Source organism: Simochromis diagramma, unplaced genomic scaffold (assembly GCF_900408965.1).
Source record: "Simochromis diagramma unplaced genomic scaffold, fSimDia1.1 OVJJ01000816.1, whole genome shotgun sequence".
Taxonomy (NCBI): domain Eukaryota; kingdom Metazoa; phylum Chordata; class Actinopteri; order Cichliformes; family Cichlidae; genus Simochromis; species Simochromis diagramma.
In genome coordinates, this window is record NW_024386908.1 from 3,269,778 (window position 1) to 3,288,497 (window position 18,720).

Below are 18,720 nucleotides of genomic sequence, written 5' to 3' on the forward strand. Positions count from 1 at the left end.
GTGGACCGCAAACATGGCGGCTTCTGTGGAGCAGCTGGGTGAAATATTCTAGCTTCGTGAGCGAGAAAGTGTTCAAAGCCAGACTGCAGTAATATGAAAACATGGCTTTGATAAAGCACGTGGTGTGCGCCATGTCCGGCGGCGTTGACAGCTCCGTCGCAGCGTTACTGCTGAAGAGACGAGGTGAGAAAAGCTGGCAGTGGAAACACTGAAGCACACCTGTACTGGCTTTGTGACGGGTGAAGCCGCCGTATACGAATCAAAGAAATCAATCAAATAAAGTCAGAAAAACCAAAGTAAAGCTGTAAGTGAGTCTCATTGTGATTGCGTGTTGTTTGAAGGCTACAACGTGACTGGAGTTTTTATGAGGAACTGGGATTCTCTGGATGAGAAGGGGGTCTGCACCACAGAGAAGGACTGTGAGGACGCATACAGAGTGTGCCAGAGCCTGGATGTCCCCTTTCATCAAGTCTCCTATGTCAAAGAGTACTGGCATGAAGTTTTCAGGTATTTCTGTCTTCTTCTGTCTGCTGCCTTTAGGGCTCACAGCAGCTTATCATCTGCCTCCATCCCCTTTCCACCTCCTCTGTATATCGTCCTGTCGGTGCTGTGTTCAACATACTTTATCCATTACAGATGCCGCCATCTCCAATGAAATTTGAGAAATGCCGTTTTTGTGAAAATGCTCCAAAGGGATTTTCAGCATATCGTTTCTAAACATACTAGTTTAAAGAGCTGCTAAAAAGACAGTTGCAGGTCATTTGGACCACGATACACAAAGGTATTTCTGTGTGCAGTAAGTCATATTCGGATGCTTCTGTTGTGTGGGCTTCTTGCCCTTCTGTGTACATACATGGAAAGCTGTAGGTGGCAGTCAGCACAGAAGAGAGGGCTACATCTATTCCCTGTTTTGTTCCACCTGTCCCAATTGTCATAAGGCAAGAGGAAGGTTACACCCTGGGCAGGTCATCCAGGCAGACAGACAACCATTCACACCTACGACCAATTAAGAATCACCAGTTAACCTAAAGTGTGCCTGTGAAATGTGGGAGGAAGTCTGAGTACCCAAAGAGAACCCATGCAGGCACGAGGAGAACATGCAGACGCAACATAGATCCTATGTGGGTTCACTCCAGATTCCCTGGCTTCCTCCACAGCTGGTCAGTGGATTTGAACCCATTACCTTCCTGCTGTGAGGCAACAGCACTAACTATCAAACCAACATGCTATCTACAATGTTCATATGCAGCATTAAAAAGTAGGAGCTCAGTTGGAGGCTGGTTGCAAAGTGGCTTGCAGATGTGCAACAACTGTGTGCATGCTGGAAGAGCTTAAAAAGTGCAAAATGAGGCGAGCTTCCAGGATTCCTGATAAGGAAAAATGTTCTGATTTACATTTAAAATTGATATAGACTTCAGTGAGATTTAGAAAAAAAACTAGGATCAGAATGTGGAATCTCTCAAATTTTATACTTGTTTTTTTTTTTTATATCCAGTGTTGAGCACTGAATGCAGTTTCTCTCTGTCTGGTTTGCAGTAATCTGTTGAAGGAATATGAGAGGGGAAGAACACCAAACCCAGACATACTATGCAACAAGCACATCAAATTTAACCACTTCCACAAATATGCCATCGACACCCTGGGTACGCTGTTTTATTTTCATTCTCATGCTTATTGGTTGAAATATAAAATATGATCACTTGAGTCTCAGACACACTCCAAGAGACACATTGTTTCCTGTAGGTGCTGATGCCATGGCAACAGGCCACTATGCCAGGACATCACAGGAAGATGACGAAGTTTTCGAACAGGCTCACAAAGCTCCGCCCACCACGCTGTTCAGAGATCGATTTGAGATCCGAAATCGTAAGTGTGACTTTCCCTTTATACCTCTTATATCTCTGATTTTTACACTAATTTCCACTATTTTCGTTTCTGCGAGTGAAGTTTGTCTTTTTTTCTTGCGTTCCCGTCACCAGCTGTGAAGCTGTACAAAGGGGCGGATCTCCTCAAGGACCAGACTTTCTTTCTCAGTCAGATCCCACAACAAGCCTTACGACAAACCATGTTCCCGCTCGCTGGACTCACCAAAGAATTTGTGAAAAAGATGGCTGCTGAGGCCGGGTTTCACCACGTGCTGAAGAAGAAAGAGGTGCTCAAATATATTACAGACTTTAATAAGGAGAGAGGAGAGGAACACAGGATTTAAATTGACTGGTGTGTCGTTTCAGAGCATGGGTATCTGCTTTATTGGAGAGAGAAACTTTGAAAACTTCATCTTGGAGGTAAGTATTTATTTCACATGGCAAAAGTATCTCATTTTCATAGGATTTAGGACAAAACCTCCCATCTCTTTTTAAGATGACCTCAGATCATTTTGATCTTCAGCTGCTTTGTTTCTATTTTCAGTATCTGGACCCCAAACCTGGGAACTTTGTCTCCATTGAGGATGGAACTGTAATGGGAACCCACAAAGGTGTGTTTGTGAACATCTTTTTAAAAAAAATAAAAGTGTGCCACTACTGTACACCTGACTAAAATGTATTATAGTCAGGCAGCATTCTCGGGAGCTAAAAACAAAGCAACGTCTGAAGTGCTGAAACATGCAGTTCCTCAAATGGCCACATGAGGCTGACTTCAAAGTCAAATTATTTCCCATGCAGTCACATGTTAAAGGTTACAGAGGTTGTTTTGGTCCATATGCGCATGTATAAAACTATCAGACACCTGTTTGTCCCTTCTTTTCTCATATTCTTATGTGTTTCTGTCCATACAGGTTGGTTCACACTGACACTGGGCCAAAGGGCAAGGATAGGCGGGCAGAGAGACGCCTGGTTCGTGGTGGACAAAGACATCGTTACTGGAGATGTGTTTGTGGTGAGAACATCTGTGTTTAAGTTATCAAATGTCAACGCATCCATCTTAACATTCTCCTGATGTTCCCTTACAATTAGGAGCGATTTATTTTTTTTTTTTCCAGTTTTAATGTTCATGAATGTGTCGACTTGTAGATTCAAAAACCAAGTTTGTAAAATGAAACAGATGGTAATACCTGTAACTCCCTGTAGGAGGCAGTGTATTCATCTTTGGTGTTTCTTGAGCAACGTGTTGCAATTCGTGACCATTTTTAATCGGGTACTTGATTTGTTACACCTCTTGTGGCTCAGGCTCCGACAACCAATCACCCAGCACTTTTCCGCGACACCGTGCGAACGGAGCGTTTCCACTGGGTAACAGAAGACCCGCCCCCCGAACTAGCCAGGACCCAAATGATGGATTGTCACTTCCGCTTCATCCACCAGATGCCGCTCGGTGAGTTCTGTGTTATCAGTGCCTGCGAGAAGATTATTAATGCCGACTGAAAATCAGCTGAAACATTAAACACGGCTTCAACTGTGCGTTCCAGTTCCCTGCACAGTAACTCTGAACATGGACGGCTCTGTGTGGATTTTGCTCTCCCAGCCAGTCAGAGCTCTGACACCTGGACAGGTAGCGGCTAACGTGTTCAGGACTGTTCTGTAACATCACACTACATGTGTGGCTTCTTTGTGTTATCGGAGTGTTCTTGTTTTCCTTCCACAGTTTGCCGTGCTCTACAAAGGGGACGAGTGTTTGGGCAGTGGGAAGATCACCCAGCTTGGGCCAAGCGAATTCACGCTGCAGAAGGGCCGCGAGCGGATGGTAGCAGCCTTTCAGCGCAAAGAGCAGTCGACCCCTGAAGCAGACAGCTGAGAGGAGCTCACAGTCCGACTGTGTGCAGCACATGAGCTGCGAGCACCCTGTGAGGAACATAAGCCAGTCCAAGAGATGGTTGGACCGGCTTTAGTGACACAGGGCAGATGCTCAGGGAGGCAGCAGAGGGTTGATTGGCTTTTTAAAGGCTCCAGGAAACAGCAGTGTTTTGTTTATGGTTTGTTTTTGTTTTTTTACATAAGTAGATCTCTACTGTTTTTAACCTAATATAATCTTTCCATCCAAGATCTGTACCAACACCACAGAGATAACTTCCAGGTACTGCTTGTTGTTGGCTTCACTACGAGGACAAAGATGCACTCGTGAAATGCGATTATTTAATTGAAATTGTGTAAACGAGTAGGTTTGTGCATTCCTACAGTGCACTGTGTGTTTTCATAAAAGCAGAAACAAAAAATGAGCTCACGTTGTTAAGCAGAGCATTTTCTGAACTGTAGACGGTGCTTCTTTTTTTGTGGTCTGAGGCCTTGAGCTCTGCTTTCTCTCTACTGGGAGACCTGGGTGAAGATTTGTGAAGTTCTGCTGGACTGTCAGAATGCTCACATTTCCTCAGAGGACACTACCTTGTGGGCAGATCTGGTTGACGCTTGGCTTGTTCTACTTTATTGGTGTAATAAGAGTTTATGTAGTTTGTCTTAAAAGTTTTAAGGCTGCTCAGGTTGGTTTGTTTTTTTCAGACCAGCTAAAAACTTTGAAGGCTACTAAAAAATTATTTTTGTATGTTTCACAACTTCTATGATCCAAGTTTATTCTGTTGTGGATTTGACGGTGGTTAAATTATGACCTAAAAAAATGCTTGATAGGAGAGAAAGGAAATGTGAGAGTATTGGATGTTTTTATCCATCGGTTGTGCCATTTATTTCAGTAGTTGTAAATTACAAGAAAGATGATTTCTAATGTTGTATTGTATTTAAAATGCCAGGTTAATGTTTTTTAAAAAACAGCAGTGCTTTCTTCGGGCGCAGGAGAACGAACTCTGTACAAAGTGTACATTTGAAAAATGGACTTAAACAAATAAATAAATGCGAAGAGTGATATTTACTTTCCCTGCACACGCCTGTGTTTAAATGTGCCATATCGTGTTCTGTTCAGAGTCGTGATTTTTCTTGGGCAAAATTGAGTTTATGTACATAATGGCCATTTTGTTAGGCACACCTTTTCTTTTCTTTTGCTTGTAACACAAATGTCTAATCAGCCAATCAGACATGTAGACATGGTCGAGATGACCTGCCGATGTTCAAACTGAGCATTAGAACAAAAAGGTGATTTAAGTGACTCTTAAAATGACTTGGTTGTTGGTGCCATAGAGTACATGTGCTGGTTTTTAGAGCACTTCTACTCTACTGGAGAATTTTACACACAAGCACTCTTTGCGACATGCTGTCTAACATTCACACTTCATTGAAAAGCAACTGATTGGCATGAAGACTGGAGCAGCGAGGGATCGAAGTTGTAATGCTGTCAAGTTGATACAGACTCAAATATCTCAGGAATGTTTCCAGGACTTTGCTGAATCTGTGCAACGGAAAATTAAGGGAGTCGTGCAGGTAAAAACGGGTCCAACCCGGCACCAGTAAGGTGTGCGTAAGGAAGTTCATCAGTGGATACGGCAGCTGTGGGCCAACTGTTGTAAAGCTCCTTGTCCTCGTAGGGGCGCTGTTGTACAGGACTAACGTCAACTGTTATTCTGGAGTTAACGTTGTTTAGCACAAACATAACGAATCCCGAGAGTAACGGCATTGCCTCGTGATACACGTTAAAGTGCAGCATATAATCGTTGTTGTGGGAGTTTTTTCCAGAATAGAAAAGTCTTTTTTTTTTGTCAGCTTAAACTTTAAATAAAAAAAAAAAAAATCGTTTTGTTGAGGCAAAACAAAATGAAACTTGAGGAAATGTGTTTGAATGAACGTAAAGTTCTAAAATCATACAAACTTAGATGCCTGAAACGCTGATTTGACCTATTGTTATTATTATTATTATTATTTATTATTATTATTATAATATCGTTGTTGATGTATTACAAATGAAGAAAAAACACTCATCTCTGACCATGACGCACACAAGTAAACTGCACGGGTGAAGGAAGTGAGATCCTCTGCGACATTCCTGTAGTTTTGTGGTGCAGTCCACAGTTCCCCGTGTCTAATATTTACTACATTGATGTGACATATAAATAACTGTTCAACTTTCTCCCCTCCGTAGATGAGTAGGAGCTGGTTAAAGCTGTGATGATGACATTTTCAGTCTTCCTTCACTGAGCCTCAGGTCTGTTTTAATTGTACCATCACAGCTCAGAACGCTTCAGCACACAGAAGTTGAAGAGGGAGCGACACTTAAACGCGCAGCAGGAATTTTACCCACCTCTCGTCCTATTGTAATAACAATGCGCCTGTGCGTATTGGTCACCCGGGCAGCGGCACTTCCTAAATCTCCATGAGAAAAAAAAAAAAAGAAAGCCTCCTCGCCACCACCCCACCCGAAAGCGTCCCAGAGGGGGAACACAGCAGGTTTATGGTAATAAGTCTCTGAGGAGGAGAGAGGAGGAGGAGGTGGAGGAGGAGGAGAGCCGCGGAGCCATTTTGTACTCATTTTAAACTCAGTGTGTGTTTACGCAGCCGTGACGCGCCTGGACACACTGATACTATGGATACCCAGCGTCTTTTTCCACGTTGAGAAAAACTTCACCATGCGGGAGAAAAGTAAGACGCGGTGCTGGGAGAGGGAGACTTAATGCTTTTCTTTACTTTTTTTGCGGAGGAGTTTCGGTGAAGTTGAACGGGATTCGGCAGGTTTACAAGCATGGAGCCGCCGATGTGTTGCTGGGTTTGGGTTTGTGTTCTGTTCACCGTGCCGCCGCTCGCGGGATGTTTGGAGATGCACCTTTCGGAGACTTCACAGCCCGGGAGCCTTTTGGCCAACCTGTCGCTCGGCCCTGGGTGGACTTATAAACTTGACAGGACTTTATCTCCCAACTTCATTCAGAGTTGTTTCCAAGTTGGGAGGCTCGACGGTGTTATCCGCCTGTCCCACAAAGTTCAGTGTGCGCGCACACCCAGGAATCCTGCGCCTGTTTATTTCAGAACTGTCTCCTCCGCGTCCGGAGACGTTATCCTGACGCATTTTAATGTGTTCGTTCACGGCCAGGACTGTTTTATTAAATACAAGAGAAAGAAAGCGTCAGGTGAGCCAGACATTCAAATAAAACACCTTTCAAAACTGGAGGCAACTTCCTGCTTACCTGCAGGTATTCTAATTTTGAATGTAACAAAACTTTTACCCTCCTTCACGCAAAACACTGCCTTTTTGGATACTGAGTGTGCAGGAAGAAACGTTGTCGGGGTGTTTAGGCACGGAGATTTATTCCTGGCTAGTGACTTGTGTCTTAAACACAGTGGACAGTCGGAGGAGAAGCTTCACTGCGCGCTGCACAGCTCTCCGGGCAGCGGGCTCTCTGTGCAGCTTCATTTGACGCTCGTTAAAGCGCGCAAACAACACCAAAGCCCGTCAGAAACCATCCACAGACAGTCTGTTGTGCTGATCAGAAGGGGAAAGCGGCAGGTTAATTCATCTCCCCAGTTTCAACTTCCCAACTATCAGGTGTCTGTGCGTGAGAATGAGCCCGCTGGGACGCGAGTTATCACCCTAAAAGCAAATGACCCAGATGATGGAGAAGCGGGGAGGCTGGAGTACAGCATGGAAGCCTTGTTTGATAAAAGGTCTGATGACTTTTTCTACATAGACTCACAGACTGGAAGCATAACAACTATCCAGGCTCTGGACAGAGAAGTCAAAGACACCCATGTGTTCAAAGTTACTGTGACGGACAATGGCACCCCCAAAAGATCTGCCACTTCTTACCTCACTGTCACTGTAAGTGACACCAACGACCACACCCCTGTGTTTGAGCAAAATGAATATCGAGTCAGCATCCGAGAAAACGTAGAAGTGGGCTTTGAAGTTAAGACAGTCCGGGCCACTGACGGTGATGCTCCCTCCAACGCCGACATGATCTATAAAATTGTGAACGCAGACGAAGTCAACTCTGTGTTTGAAATTGACCCCCGGAGCGGCCTGGTGAGGATCAGAGAGCGGCCTGACAGGGAGACCCGGGCCCAGTACCAACTGATCGTCGAAGCCAATGATCAGGGGAAGGAGCCAAGTCCCCGCAGTGCCACCGCCACAGTTTACATCACTGTGGAAGACGAAAATGACAACTACCCACAGTTCACTGAAAAGAGGTACGTGGTGCAGGTCCCAGAGAACGTGCCAGTCAACACCAAAGTGATCCAGGTGGAGGCGACGGACAGAGATGAGGGAAACAATGCCAAAGTTCACTACAGCATCATAAGTGGCAACGTTAAAGGGCAGTTCTACATTCACTCCCCCACTGGTGTCATTGATGTCATCAATCCTCTTGACTATGAAATGATTCGGGAGTATAATTTAAGGATTAAGGCTCAGGATGGAGGCAGGCCTCCGCTGATAAACAGCACAGGGATGGTGGTGGTGCAAGTGGTGGACGTCAATGACAACACACCCATGTTTGTCAGCACACCTTTCCAGGCTACAGTGCTGGAAAATGTGGCCGTTGGTTACTCTGTCATCCACATTCAAGCCATTGATGCCGATTCAGGGAAAAATTCTCTCCTGGAATACCGCATTACCGACACCACGCCAGGTTTCCCGTTCACCATCAACAACAGCACAGGCTGGATTACAGTTAGTGAGCCGCTCGACAGGGAGGAAATTGAATTTTACACCTTTGGCGTGGAGGCGAGAGATCACGGGACACCTGTGAGGTCCTCCTCTGCCAGTGTCAGCGTCACAGTGCTGGATGTGAACGACAACACACCCGCATTCTCAGAGAAGACCTACTCACTGAAGATCAACGAAGATGCTGTGGTCGGCAGCAGTGTGCTGACAGTGACCGCTGTGGACAGGGATGTTAACAGCATGGTGACGTATCAGATCTCCAGCGGCAACACCAGGAACCGCTTTGCCATCACTAGCCAGAGTGGCGGTGGCCTCATCACCTTAGCCCTTCCCCTGGACTACAAGCTGGAACGCCAGTATGTCCTGACAGTCACCGCCAGTGATGGAACACTTTACGATACCGCCCAGGTGTTCATCAATGTCACCGATGCCAACACACACCGGCCTGTCTTCCAAAGCGCCAGCTACCACGTGTCTATCAGTGAAGACAAACCAGTGGGCAGCACTGTGATAGTGATCAGTGCGACAGATGAAGACACGGGGGAAAATGCTCGTATCACGTACGTAATGGAAGACAATGTTCCTCAGTTCGAAATTGACCCAGATACAGGTGCCATCGTAACCAAAATGGAGCTTGACTATGAGGATCAGGCCTCCTACACTTTAGCCATCACTGCCAAAGACAATGGCATCCCCCAGAAATCTGACATCACTTATGTAGAGATCATCATCAGTGATGCCAATGATAATGCTCCTCATTTTCTCAGAGACATCTACCAGGGGAGTGTTCTTGAGGATGCACCTGTCTACACTAGTGTGCTCCAGATCTCTGCTTCAGACAGAGATAGTGGATCAAACGGCAGGGTGACCTATACATTTCAAGGTGGGGATGACGGTGACGGGGATTTTCACGTAGAGCCTCACTCTGGCATCGTCAGAACCGCTCGCAAGCTGGACCGGGAAAACGTTCATGTTTATAACCTGAAGGCTTTTGCCGTGGATAAAGGTGTTCCGCCTCTGAAAGCTGCTGTTTCTATTCATATTGTAGTCCAAGACATAAATGACAATGCTCCAGTGTTTGAGAAGGATGAGCTTTTCATTGACGTGCAAGAGAACAGCCCAGTGGGATCAGTCGTGGCCCAGATCACTGCCACAGACCCCGATGACGGCACTAATGCTCAGATCATGTATCAGATCGTAGAAGGAAATATTCCAGAAGTGTTCCAGCTGGATATTTTCAATGGAGACCTCACTGCACTCACAGACTTGGATTATGAGACCAAAACTGAGTATGTCATAGTCGTTCAGGCCACATCAGCACCGCTAGTGAGCCGTGCTACTGTGCACATCCGCCTAGTAGACATGAATGACAACGAACCAGTGCTGCACAACTTTGAGATCCTCTTTAATAACTATGTCACCAACAAGTCCAACAGTTTTCCATCTGGAATAATAGGAAAGGTTCCGGCTCATGACCCGGATGTGTCGGATAAACTGCGCTACAAGTTTGAGTCTGGAAATGAGCTCAGTCTGCTGCTGTTGAATGAAGAAACTGGGGATCTGAGGTTGAGCAGGGATTTGGACAATGACAGGGCTCTGGAAGCACCCATGACTATTTCTGTTTCAGGTAAGCAGTCAACCATGTTTTTCTGAGAAAATCCCACTTTTCCTGTCAGTTTCATAAAATGTGTTAAAGATGGAAATTTCCCCCAATATGTGATTCATCACCACACTTTGGAGTCAGTGTAGAATTTTCTCATGAATAGAGACAGCTGCACTGTTGACTGTATGATCAGTGAAGTGTTTGCTGCAGGCTCTGTGCAGCATCCGGTTGTGCTGCTTTACGTAATTGCTGATAAATGTATTGTCTGCAAGTGGTGGGTAGAGGTAATAAAAAGGTGCCGTTCACAGGGCACCCTCATAGCTCAGTGGCTTTGTTGTTGCAGTTATGTGGGTTTTGGTGAAAAAGCCGGCGCGCACACATGCATGTAGTGCAGATATATGAAGGCTGCTGATTTCCTTTTCTCACTGTTTGGAGTTTGTCCATGCTAGCACTCTTTAAAGTGCATGGGATGAATGTGCAGGTTCACTGCAGGAGGGAGTGGGGGTTGGATGAAGGTTTTCTTTTTGTAGCTTTTCATGCTTTGCGCATGTTTTTCACACATCGATTTTTGAATGAGAGAGAAGTTTGGATACGTTTCTGTGGTGGGGGGTTGGATCTGAAGGCTTAGATCCAAACCCTGCTAAGTCATGTAGAAAGAATTTGCACTGAGCTTCTTTTTCTCCAAGACAGAAGCACACTTTGTTCTTTAAAGTTAAAGATTAGACAAATGCAAACATTTGGACATTCACACCCAAACTCAGAGGATACCTACTACAGCACAGATGAGCAGATACAGAGGTTCACACTTAGCTATTAATCAAGAAGAATAAATGTATTTCTCTAGCTCTCCTGTTACCTGTCAGTAGCTGCAAAACCTCTCCGCTGTCTCCCTCTCTTTGCCTTTCTTATTCTTTTCTCACTCTCATGCTTTCTCTGCTTGATCAACCAGAGCACTTTAAACCCCCCAAAATGGGCAAACAGCATAACACAGCTTGATCTGTTGAGCTCTCCCAGCTTTTTTTTTGTTACTCTGTCATGTCTCCTAACACATGCACATGTTGGTAGAATGCAGATGAGCTGCTATGATCCAGGGTACAACAGGGGAATCTGAATTCCCAGTCCATCAGTCTAGCTTTTTGCACTGTAGATCATTGTGACTGGTAAAAGTATTTAAGATGAAATTACATGTGAGAAAATGTGTGTCTTTTTGTCAGTTAGCCACACTGGTCTTGCAATCTCCTCTCTGTATTCTGACAGAAACATTGGTGTGATAATGCAGCTGGAATCGAGCTAGACCTCCATGTCGTGGTTCACAGGGCAGTGCAAGGCTTTCACAAGAAGTCCTTTCATTGCTGGAGGACTTGTGCCTTTGTCTTTGTCTCAGACAAAAGGCTGACTGTCCTTTTCTAAGTGCTTTATTGCTGTTGTAGTCAACCTGCGGAGCATCTGAGACCCCAGCGGCTCAGCAGGTTACAGGCTGTATAGCCCTCATTCGCTGTCTCTGCTTTCATGCTTGTCATTGACAGCTGACGGGTCTTGCTGTATCCTTGACTACAGTGACCTCTTGATGGTCCCTTAAGCGGGGGGGGGGGGCAGTCTTCTTAATTAGTTGTGGCCTTGTGCGCCCAAACACATAAATATAAGTACGCACACGTTCATGCACAATTAAACAGATGTGCACACTTACACTGAAGAGCTCCAACCCCCTGTTTTTTTTTTCCTTCTTTTCGTGATGTCAAGTGTTAAGCAACCATTACTGCTGATGGCTTGGCCTTTTGACCTTTGGGCTTTCTGGAGAGGAAAGCCTTTGGGGAATTTTAGGCTATCAGCAAGTTAACAAGTACTGTGAGTCAGTACACCAGCTGTGTTTCAGTCCGTCTTAAATTCGGTTCCCTCTGGCTTTTCCCCCCTCTTTGTGTAGTTATTTTTTGACCTCTTCTTTGTCGCAAATCTAAATTAGGTCCAAATTCCAGTTCAGGACCAGAACCAAATCATATTGCTATACAGTGTATACGTATGGATCCAGTCTAATTGTTGGCAGACCTCTTTGTATCCCTTTTCATCAGGCCCAGTTCATACTGGGTCTTTCTGTGGGTGTGCGTACCTTTTCCACATATCTTTTGAATAGGTTGCGACTAGTTATACATCTGACAATGAGAGTGATGACACCGTATTATTTTCATTTAAACAAGCCCCATCAGCAGAACATAAGACCACTTATTGATGTATTGAAGTGAGCACTGTCTCATTTAGAGAGGGAAAGGTTGAAAGCTGTCACTCTTCTTATGCTACTAATCAAAGTTCCTCCTAAAACCTGTGTAAGTCATGCACAGGTGCTTTTCCTCTGGCAAACAGGAGGCCTGAGAATGTTTCCCGAGCTCTCTGCTGAAACACAAGAATGCTCTGATAACTCTACCGAGATACACTCACTTAACACACTTTGCTAGCCACAACACTGTTCCATCTGTCCTCAATCTCTCCCTCAGTGTTCCTGTGTGTGTGTGTGTGTGTGTGTGTGTGCGTGCGTGTGTGTGTGTGTGTGTGTGGTAGCTCTGCTCCACAGCTGTGGGCTGTGTGTTCCGGTTGTAAGAGCTCTTATCTTAGCTTGTCAAATTTCACTTTAAACCTTTGGGGTTTCTCTGTTTTCTGAAAGATGAGTATCTGTCATTTTATGATGAGCACAAAGACATAGCTGTACTTTATTTGAGTGTAATGTACCTACTCTTTGTTTTTTTTCTGCTATATGTAAGATTACATGTAAACATTTGGTGCACCAAAATCCTGACAGTGACAGGTTTGTGAGTGGGTATAGCAGAAACTATTTGAGTTTTACTGTAAATGAAACTGGTCAGCCAGCTTTCTTTTGTTAAACTCACGGCTGTAAAACCAAGCAAACCATGCTGGTTGGTGGCCAGAATTGAAAAACTAAAGGCCAAGATTGTCTTTTGTCATGAAGTTTGCAGTCTGAATAATAAATGATGTTCTTAACTGTACAGTAAGTCAATTTTTTAGGTTCTTTAATAGACAAAAAGCATTTTCTTGACAAATATACATAGATTAGTGTATAATTACATCTTCCGCCACGTTGCCCTGCCATCTTGAATGCAGTGGCGAGATAGACATCGCTATTTAACCTAATCACATTTTATGTACGTGTCTCGAGACGCAGCTTGAAGTTACCTCTTTCAAACTATATATGACATTTAACACTCGTACATGTATGTTTTCTTCGTCTCATTATGCCTTTCTCCACCTCCTTGTCATCTTGCCTTATCCACCGTTGCTCTTTCATTTTCACCTCATCCTCTTCCTCCTCACCTCAGGCCTTAACTCCTGAACTTAAGACAGAGCTGTAAGTCACAAAAAACTTGAATAAATATACTTATTTATTCTTGATACTGTCACAACTACTTATTGTCAGCAGATTAGACATGTGATCCTCCGGACAGCTGACAACGAGCTGGCTAAACAGCAACAGCTGGTTGTTAGCTAACATCATGCCAGCTAATGTTACCTTTTCCTCTGATAAAGAGTTGTTTACATTCTCACACTGTATGCAAGTTTATTCACTACTTGTTGGAGTTTAGCAATGTTAGATCCACTTCAAAGGAAGTTTCACTAACAGAGGCTAACAGTAGAAAATACAGCAACACTTTATCACAGAAAAGTTCAGGATATCCTCAACAACTCACCTGGCCAGCCCTTGTGATGGGGTGGCCAGGTGTAAATAAACATGGATACCTGTCATGTGCAGCCTCACAGTGGGCTGTCAGGCTACACTCACTACAGATAAACGGCAGCCAGATTTGTTTGTCCTGCAGTGGTTGCAATTTATGCACTTCAATTGGGAGCACTAAAAAAAACAAATCACTTGAAAGCAGTCTGCTGATCTGTACTGGTGAGAGTTTACACATGTTCCTTTAAGTGTTGGTGAAACGGGACTTTATACATATCTTAATTAATGTTTAATGAAGTCTGTTTCATTAACCACTGTGAACACAGTGCACATAGGAAAGGCAAATGTCAATAGCAATAAAGCTGGTGCATGTTCCTTTTTAGGACTGGGCAGATCAATAATGTTAGCTGCTAGCTTATTCATCTCTGTAGCTCCCATTCATCATATATACAAAACGCATTGCCTGTTTTTTTCCCCTTTTTCCAGGGAAACTATATCTCGGGCAAGGTTTATAATTGTTAAAGCATGCAATAACAGGCTATAGGAGGAGTTGTGACATATAACTCATTGATGCAGCAAAGCACGCCATCCCTTAAACAATTAGGAATGATTTATGCAAAATCGTCTTTTTCCACTCAAGCTGAGACGGCATGATGCTACACGCATGCATTCACCCCACTCCTCCCTCCACCTCCCGCCTCCTTTTGCTTCCCCATCTTTTCCCCATGGGGCTTTTGCCAAGCCTCCCTGCAATGGGTTTGGCTCCTAATCCTGTTGGAAGAGTTGCACAGCAGAGCTTTGTAACATTTCTGTTCTCGTCCCTGTACGACCCCCACCACTTTCTGTGCTTTCCCCTTTTATAATATGCATAATTCGATTTCTGCCATAAGCCAGGAACTTCAGCTTTGAGCGTGCTCTAAATTCAGGCCAAGTAAAATAATGTATTCTGATTGGTTCATTTCAGCAGGCAGACCACTTAAAAACATTCCTGTGAGAATCACAGCTTTACAATTTATAAGGAAACATCAGTGTAGTTGCATTTGTATCATACACTGCAGAGTGTTGGGTGTAATACGCAGCTCTTTGTGGCTTTTCATTCTTTTCAATCTCTTTAGCCAAAACATAGTCTAATCCAACCTTCCTCTCTTTGGCCCCCGTCCCTGGTTCTTGGTGTTCTTCCTCGAGTTCCTCTACTGGAAGCAGTTGTGGTGATGCACAGGCAGACATGACCTTTCACATGTGAGATCAAAGCAGGACATGGGGCATTTACATACACAGTCAGTGCTGAGAAATAACTCCTCTACACATGACACATGACCTCAGGCTGATGGATGGGACAGACAGGGGGCGGACTATAGGGAAAAGAAGGAGGAAGAGAGATTGTGATGTAGCTGTTTTTGTGCATTTCACCAACAACAGCTGGATAAAAGTCTGGTCTCTTAAGTCAATGCCAATAATGGAAATAGAAATGCATTAACTTGAAACGTGTTCCACAACTATTCCTGATATGTGATATTCAAACTTTCTAACTGGCCAATCGCACTGGCTTTAAAGTTTTCCTGTTGTGTCAGTGTGTTTGGCGTTTGGCATGCACAGCAACCGATAACCGATTTCCCCAAGACTCTTCCCTCTCTATCACCATGTTTTTATCTCTGTCACTTCTTGTACTTTCCTCAAAAAGGTTCTCACTGCTCGAACATGCGCCTGCATAGTTTTGCTCTCCTTCCATGTGCCTGTTGAGGCTAAATCTGTCCTGAGTCGTTACAGGAACTTACAGGCACGTGGCTTAATGCGTTGATGTTGATTAGTAGGTTCAGTGCCTCAGTCCACACTGAATTCATGCATGGATTGACAGTCCTAAAGGTGATCCTAGTGTAGACCCTTATGTTGGGATTATAAACCCTTGTGAAAGTGCACATGGGCAGCTGTTGGCAGTAGGGATGAGTAGATGTCCTCATGAATGTATTTTTCAGTCTTTGAGGACCTATAAATAGTTATCGGTCTTGTAGGTAAGTAAATTGTAAGGCATGCAGACATGCACACTGAGCCTCGCTTTCCCCTTTTAATAATGAAATACGTCACTCACGATACGATACGTTGTATGTATGTTTTCTGGCAGCAACGTGAGCAATAGGAAGTGAATTAATGCGTTCCAATTGAAGTCAGAAGGCGGAATTTCTGGGTGCTAGTTTAGCTCACCTGGTTGAGCGGGCGGCCCGGCTCGGGACCTCTCTCCCACATTTTCGTCTTTAACAGGAAAATAAAGATGGAAAAAATGCTCAAAATAGCAGGTTAAAGATATCACAGTTATATTGTTTTTAACTTGCTCCATACACTTTTGTCCTATGTGTGGCCAGCCGTGTCTAAAGCACCTTATTTGTCAGAGCTGAAAATGCAATTGAGTCTTTGGCCTGAGGCGGGGTAGAGAAGAACACAGATCAAGTGTAATAACAGTGTTCGTATCTCCTCGTCTCTGTTTGTGTGCTCAACGAGCGAGAAAGGAATCGCATTCATGCTTAATCTTGTACATTTACTGTGGGCTAATGTGTTGTAGTTGTGTGTGTGTGTGTGTGTGTGTGTTTTGCTATGTGGGCATGTGCACCTCCAGGCTGTAGTCTAGAGTTTGAAGTGTAAATACCAGGGGATCAAGACAGGTCACTGTGGAACTCCACTGATGTCTGAATCCTCAATTACAGGCTAGAGAGTCGAGGGACGTTTAAGGATCTAAAGCTGTCTGCTTGATGCCGTCTTTGGCTGCGAAAAGAAATATGGCCGCACACTGATAAGTTTGACAAGGATCCACTTTTTTTCTCACTAAAGGAAAGAAATCGCTTCTAATTTGTGTGAAATATGACAGAAAACTGTCTTCGTTGGAGATTTCATTTTACTTTCTCCAAGATCAAAAACGATATTTCACATCGACTGTGCCTCCCGGCCAAAGTATTATCTGCTTATCTAACTACATCCAAGTCTGTCTTATCCGTCCACCTTTTTTACTTCAGACACGTTTCCTCCCGCAGACTTAATCCTCATGCTTTTGTTTCCAGCAGGAAATCTCTTGTAGCTGCCTGGAAAGTCAGCTAGAAAGTGAGGTGCCTTCCCATCATGCAAGTGTGTTTGCTGTGGGGATTTCAAAGGAGTGGGGGTGTTTGTTTGCAAACACCCATGCCCAGGGTTTGGGTTAGAGATGGGTTAGGAAGTGATAATGTGGTTCTACCTTAGAGTTTCGGCTTTTCTGTGAGTTTGAGTGTGTGATTTTGTGCATTTTTGAATTGTGTCGAAGGATGTGCTGTTTAAAGACGACCCCTCCCCCCCTTCCCTCTCGGTCACACGCACACTCTTGGGTAAGGCTATCTCTTGTTTGCCTGCTGCTTGTTTACATGCTTCAAGACAGTGAGACGGTGACAGGTTTTGGGTGGTGGAGGGGTGGTCCTTGTAACTGGACGCACCTCTCTCTTCTGTCTCGCTTTCTTTTTCATTCTCTGACTCAGAATACACAATACTCTTCTTTGTGTCTCACAGCAGGGAGGTGATGCAGGGGAGGGGGGGCTCTGCTGCTTGCTAACGGCTCACGAGTGTGACATTACATGCGTCACGATATGCTATGACCAGCTGCTGGAATGTTAAGTGGCGATGGCGGGTGGGAGGGGTGGGGGCTGAGAATTTCACCTACTTTGTCATCCACCAGAGTGAATGACAAGTGCGACTGTGATGGAGGAGGGTCGTGTCTCGTTTTTTGAGAATGACCCTCAAGCGAATTAAACATCGAGTAAGAAGAGTCAGAACTTGTGCCAGATAAAGTTCTGCTTCCCTGCTTTTAGCGACAACCCTCTTGTTTATTTTCCCTTCCTCCTTGCTGACGCTGGCTCCAAGTGCAGTTGACGTTGACTTGTTGTCAGAGCAACACTGACAAATTTAGAATAGCAGTCACATGTAGGTGGCATACCGAGTGTCCAGATTTTGTACTAATATGTGCTGGTAACAAAATAATGTGACTCTGTTCAACTTGTGCTCTGGGATGCCAATTACTAAACTTCAGACCGCATGAGGATATATTTGAAACATACAGTATGTAGCATCAGTTTAAAACTTTTTAATGCAAATTTTAGTTGCTACTAACTGTTTTAAGGCAAACTTTAAAAGATGTTATTGCAAACCTCGAATGGTTTGGCTTTTAGGTCCATCACTGATATTTACCCTCTAGTGTCCAGGTTGCTCTTAGCTTTAGAGTGAAGGCAGGAGGAAGTAAAGCATTCATTTTCTTGGCCATAAAGTGATAAACTCATTTTCCAACCTCTACTTTAAATACTTAAGATGCCACCTGGTCCGCAGCTGAAATAATTCAGCAGCTGCTCTTGCCGGTGGATCACATTTAGACCATTTTCACACATGCACTGTAGCCCTGAACTTTTTGGAATCTCACTTGGCAGAGGTGTATGAATGTATCCAACACAAAGTGCAGTTAGTGCAACTGCCTACTCCTATAGACTACTTGTAAGAAAGGAAGACTGTGAACACCGAACTAGTTATCCAGAAATTGCCCTTACTATCATAATGTTAGTGTGCTCTGAGTGGCTTTTGAAGGTCTTTCCGTCTTCTTCCACTTTTCCAATTCAGGGTCACTGGGTTAATCATCAGTTAGCCTTTGCACCTTGTGAGAAAGTCAGCGTACCCAGAGTATAACTCCACACAGAAAGGCCTCAGCCAGCCGGTGGATTTGAACCCAGGGCCTTCTTACTGTGATTTGACAAACACAACCACCATGCTGTTGCTTTAGACAATACCAGATAAATACTAAGTTGCAATTTGCTGCAAAATCAATGCTTATATTTAACGCTTTGCATTAACGTGTAGGCAATTTCATCTGATGTTTTAACAAATACACCTTTTCCATTTCTCCGGCAGATGTTATGCTAAAGCAGTCAGCTGGCTTGTGTAACTAAAGCTATTTGTACACATCCTCAGCAGCCCTGAA

The 18,720-nt window shown here is 44.3% G+C and overlaps 2 protein-coding genes across 2 annotated transcripts in view; both read left to right on the top strand.

Moving 5' to 3' along the window:
* Positions 1 to 65: 65 nt before the first annotated feature.
* trmu (tRNA 5-methylaminomethyl-2-thiouridylate methyltransferase) lies at positions 66 to 4,788 on the top strand. The gene is made up of 11 exons (XM_040035031.1): positions 66 to 183; positions 342 to 507; positions 1,537 to 1,643; positions 1,744 to 1,866; positions 1,980 to 2,152; positions 2,232 to 2,285; positions 2,410 to 2,476; positions 2,777 to 2,877; positions 3,168 to 3,312; positions 3,407 to 3,489; positions 3,583 to 4,788. The coding sequence occupies exons 1-11, from the start codon at positions 102 to 104 to the stop codon at positions 3,730 to 3,732; spliced, it is 1,251 nt and encodes a 416-aa protein (XP_039890965.1). The 5' UTR covers positions 66 to 101; the 3' UTR covers positions 3,733 to 4,788.
* A 1,108-nt stretch (positions 4,789 to 5,896) lies between these two features.
* The window catches only part of LOC120735589 (cadherin EGF LAG seven-pass G-type receptor 1-like), a 49,063-nt gene continuing 36,239 nt past the window's right edge, over positions 5,897 to 18,720 (top strand). The window contains exon 1 of the mRNA XM_040035024.1: positions 5,897 to 10,093. Coding sequence (XP_039890958.1) covers positions 6,553 to 10,093 — 3,541 coding nt within the window. The 5' untranslated portion in view covers positions 5,897 to 6,552. The remainder of the gene's footprint in view (positions 10,094 to 18,720) is intronic.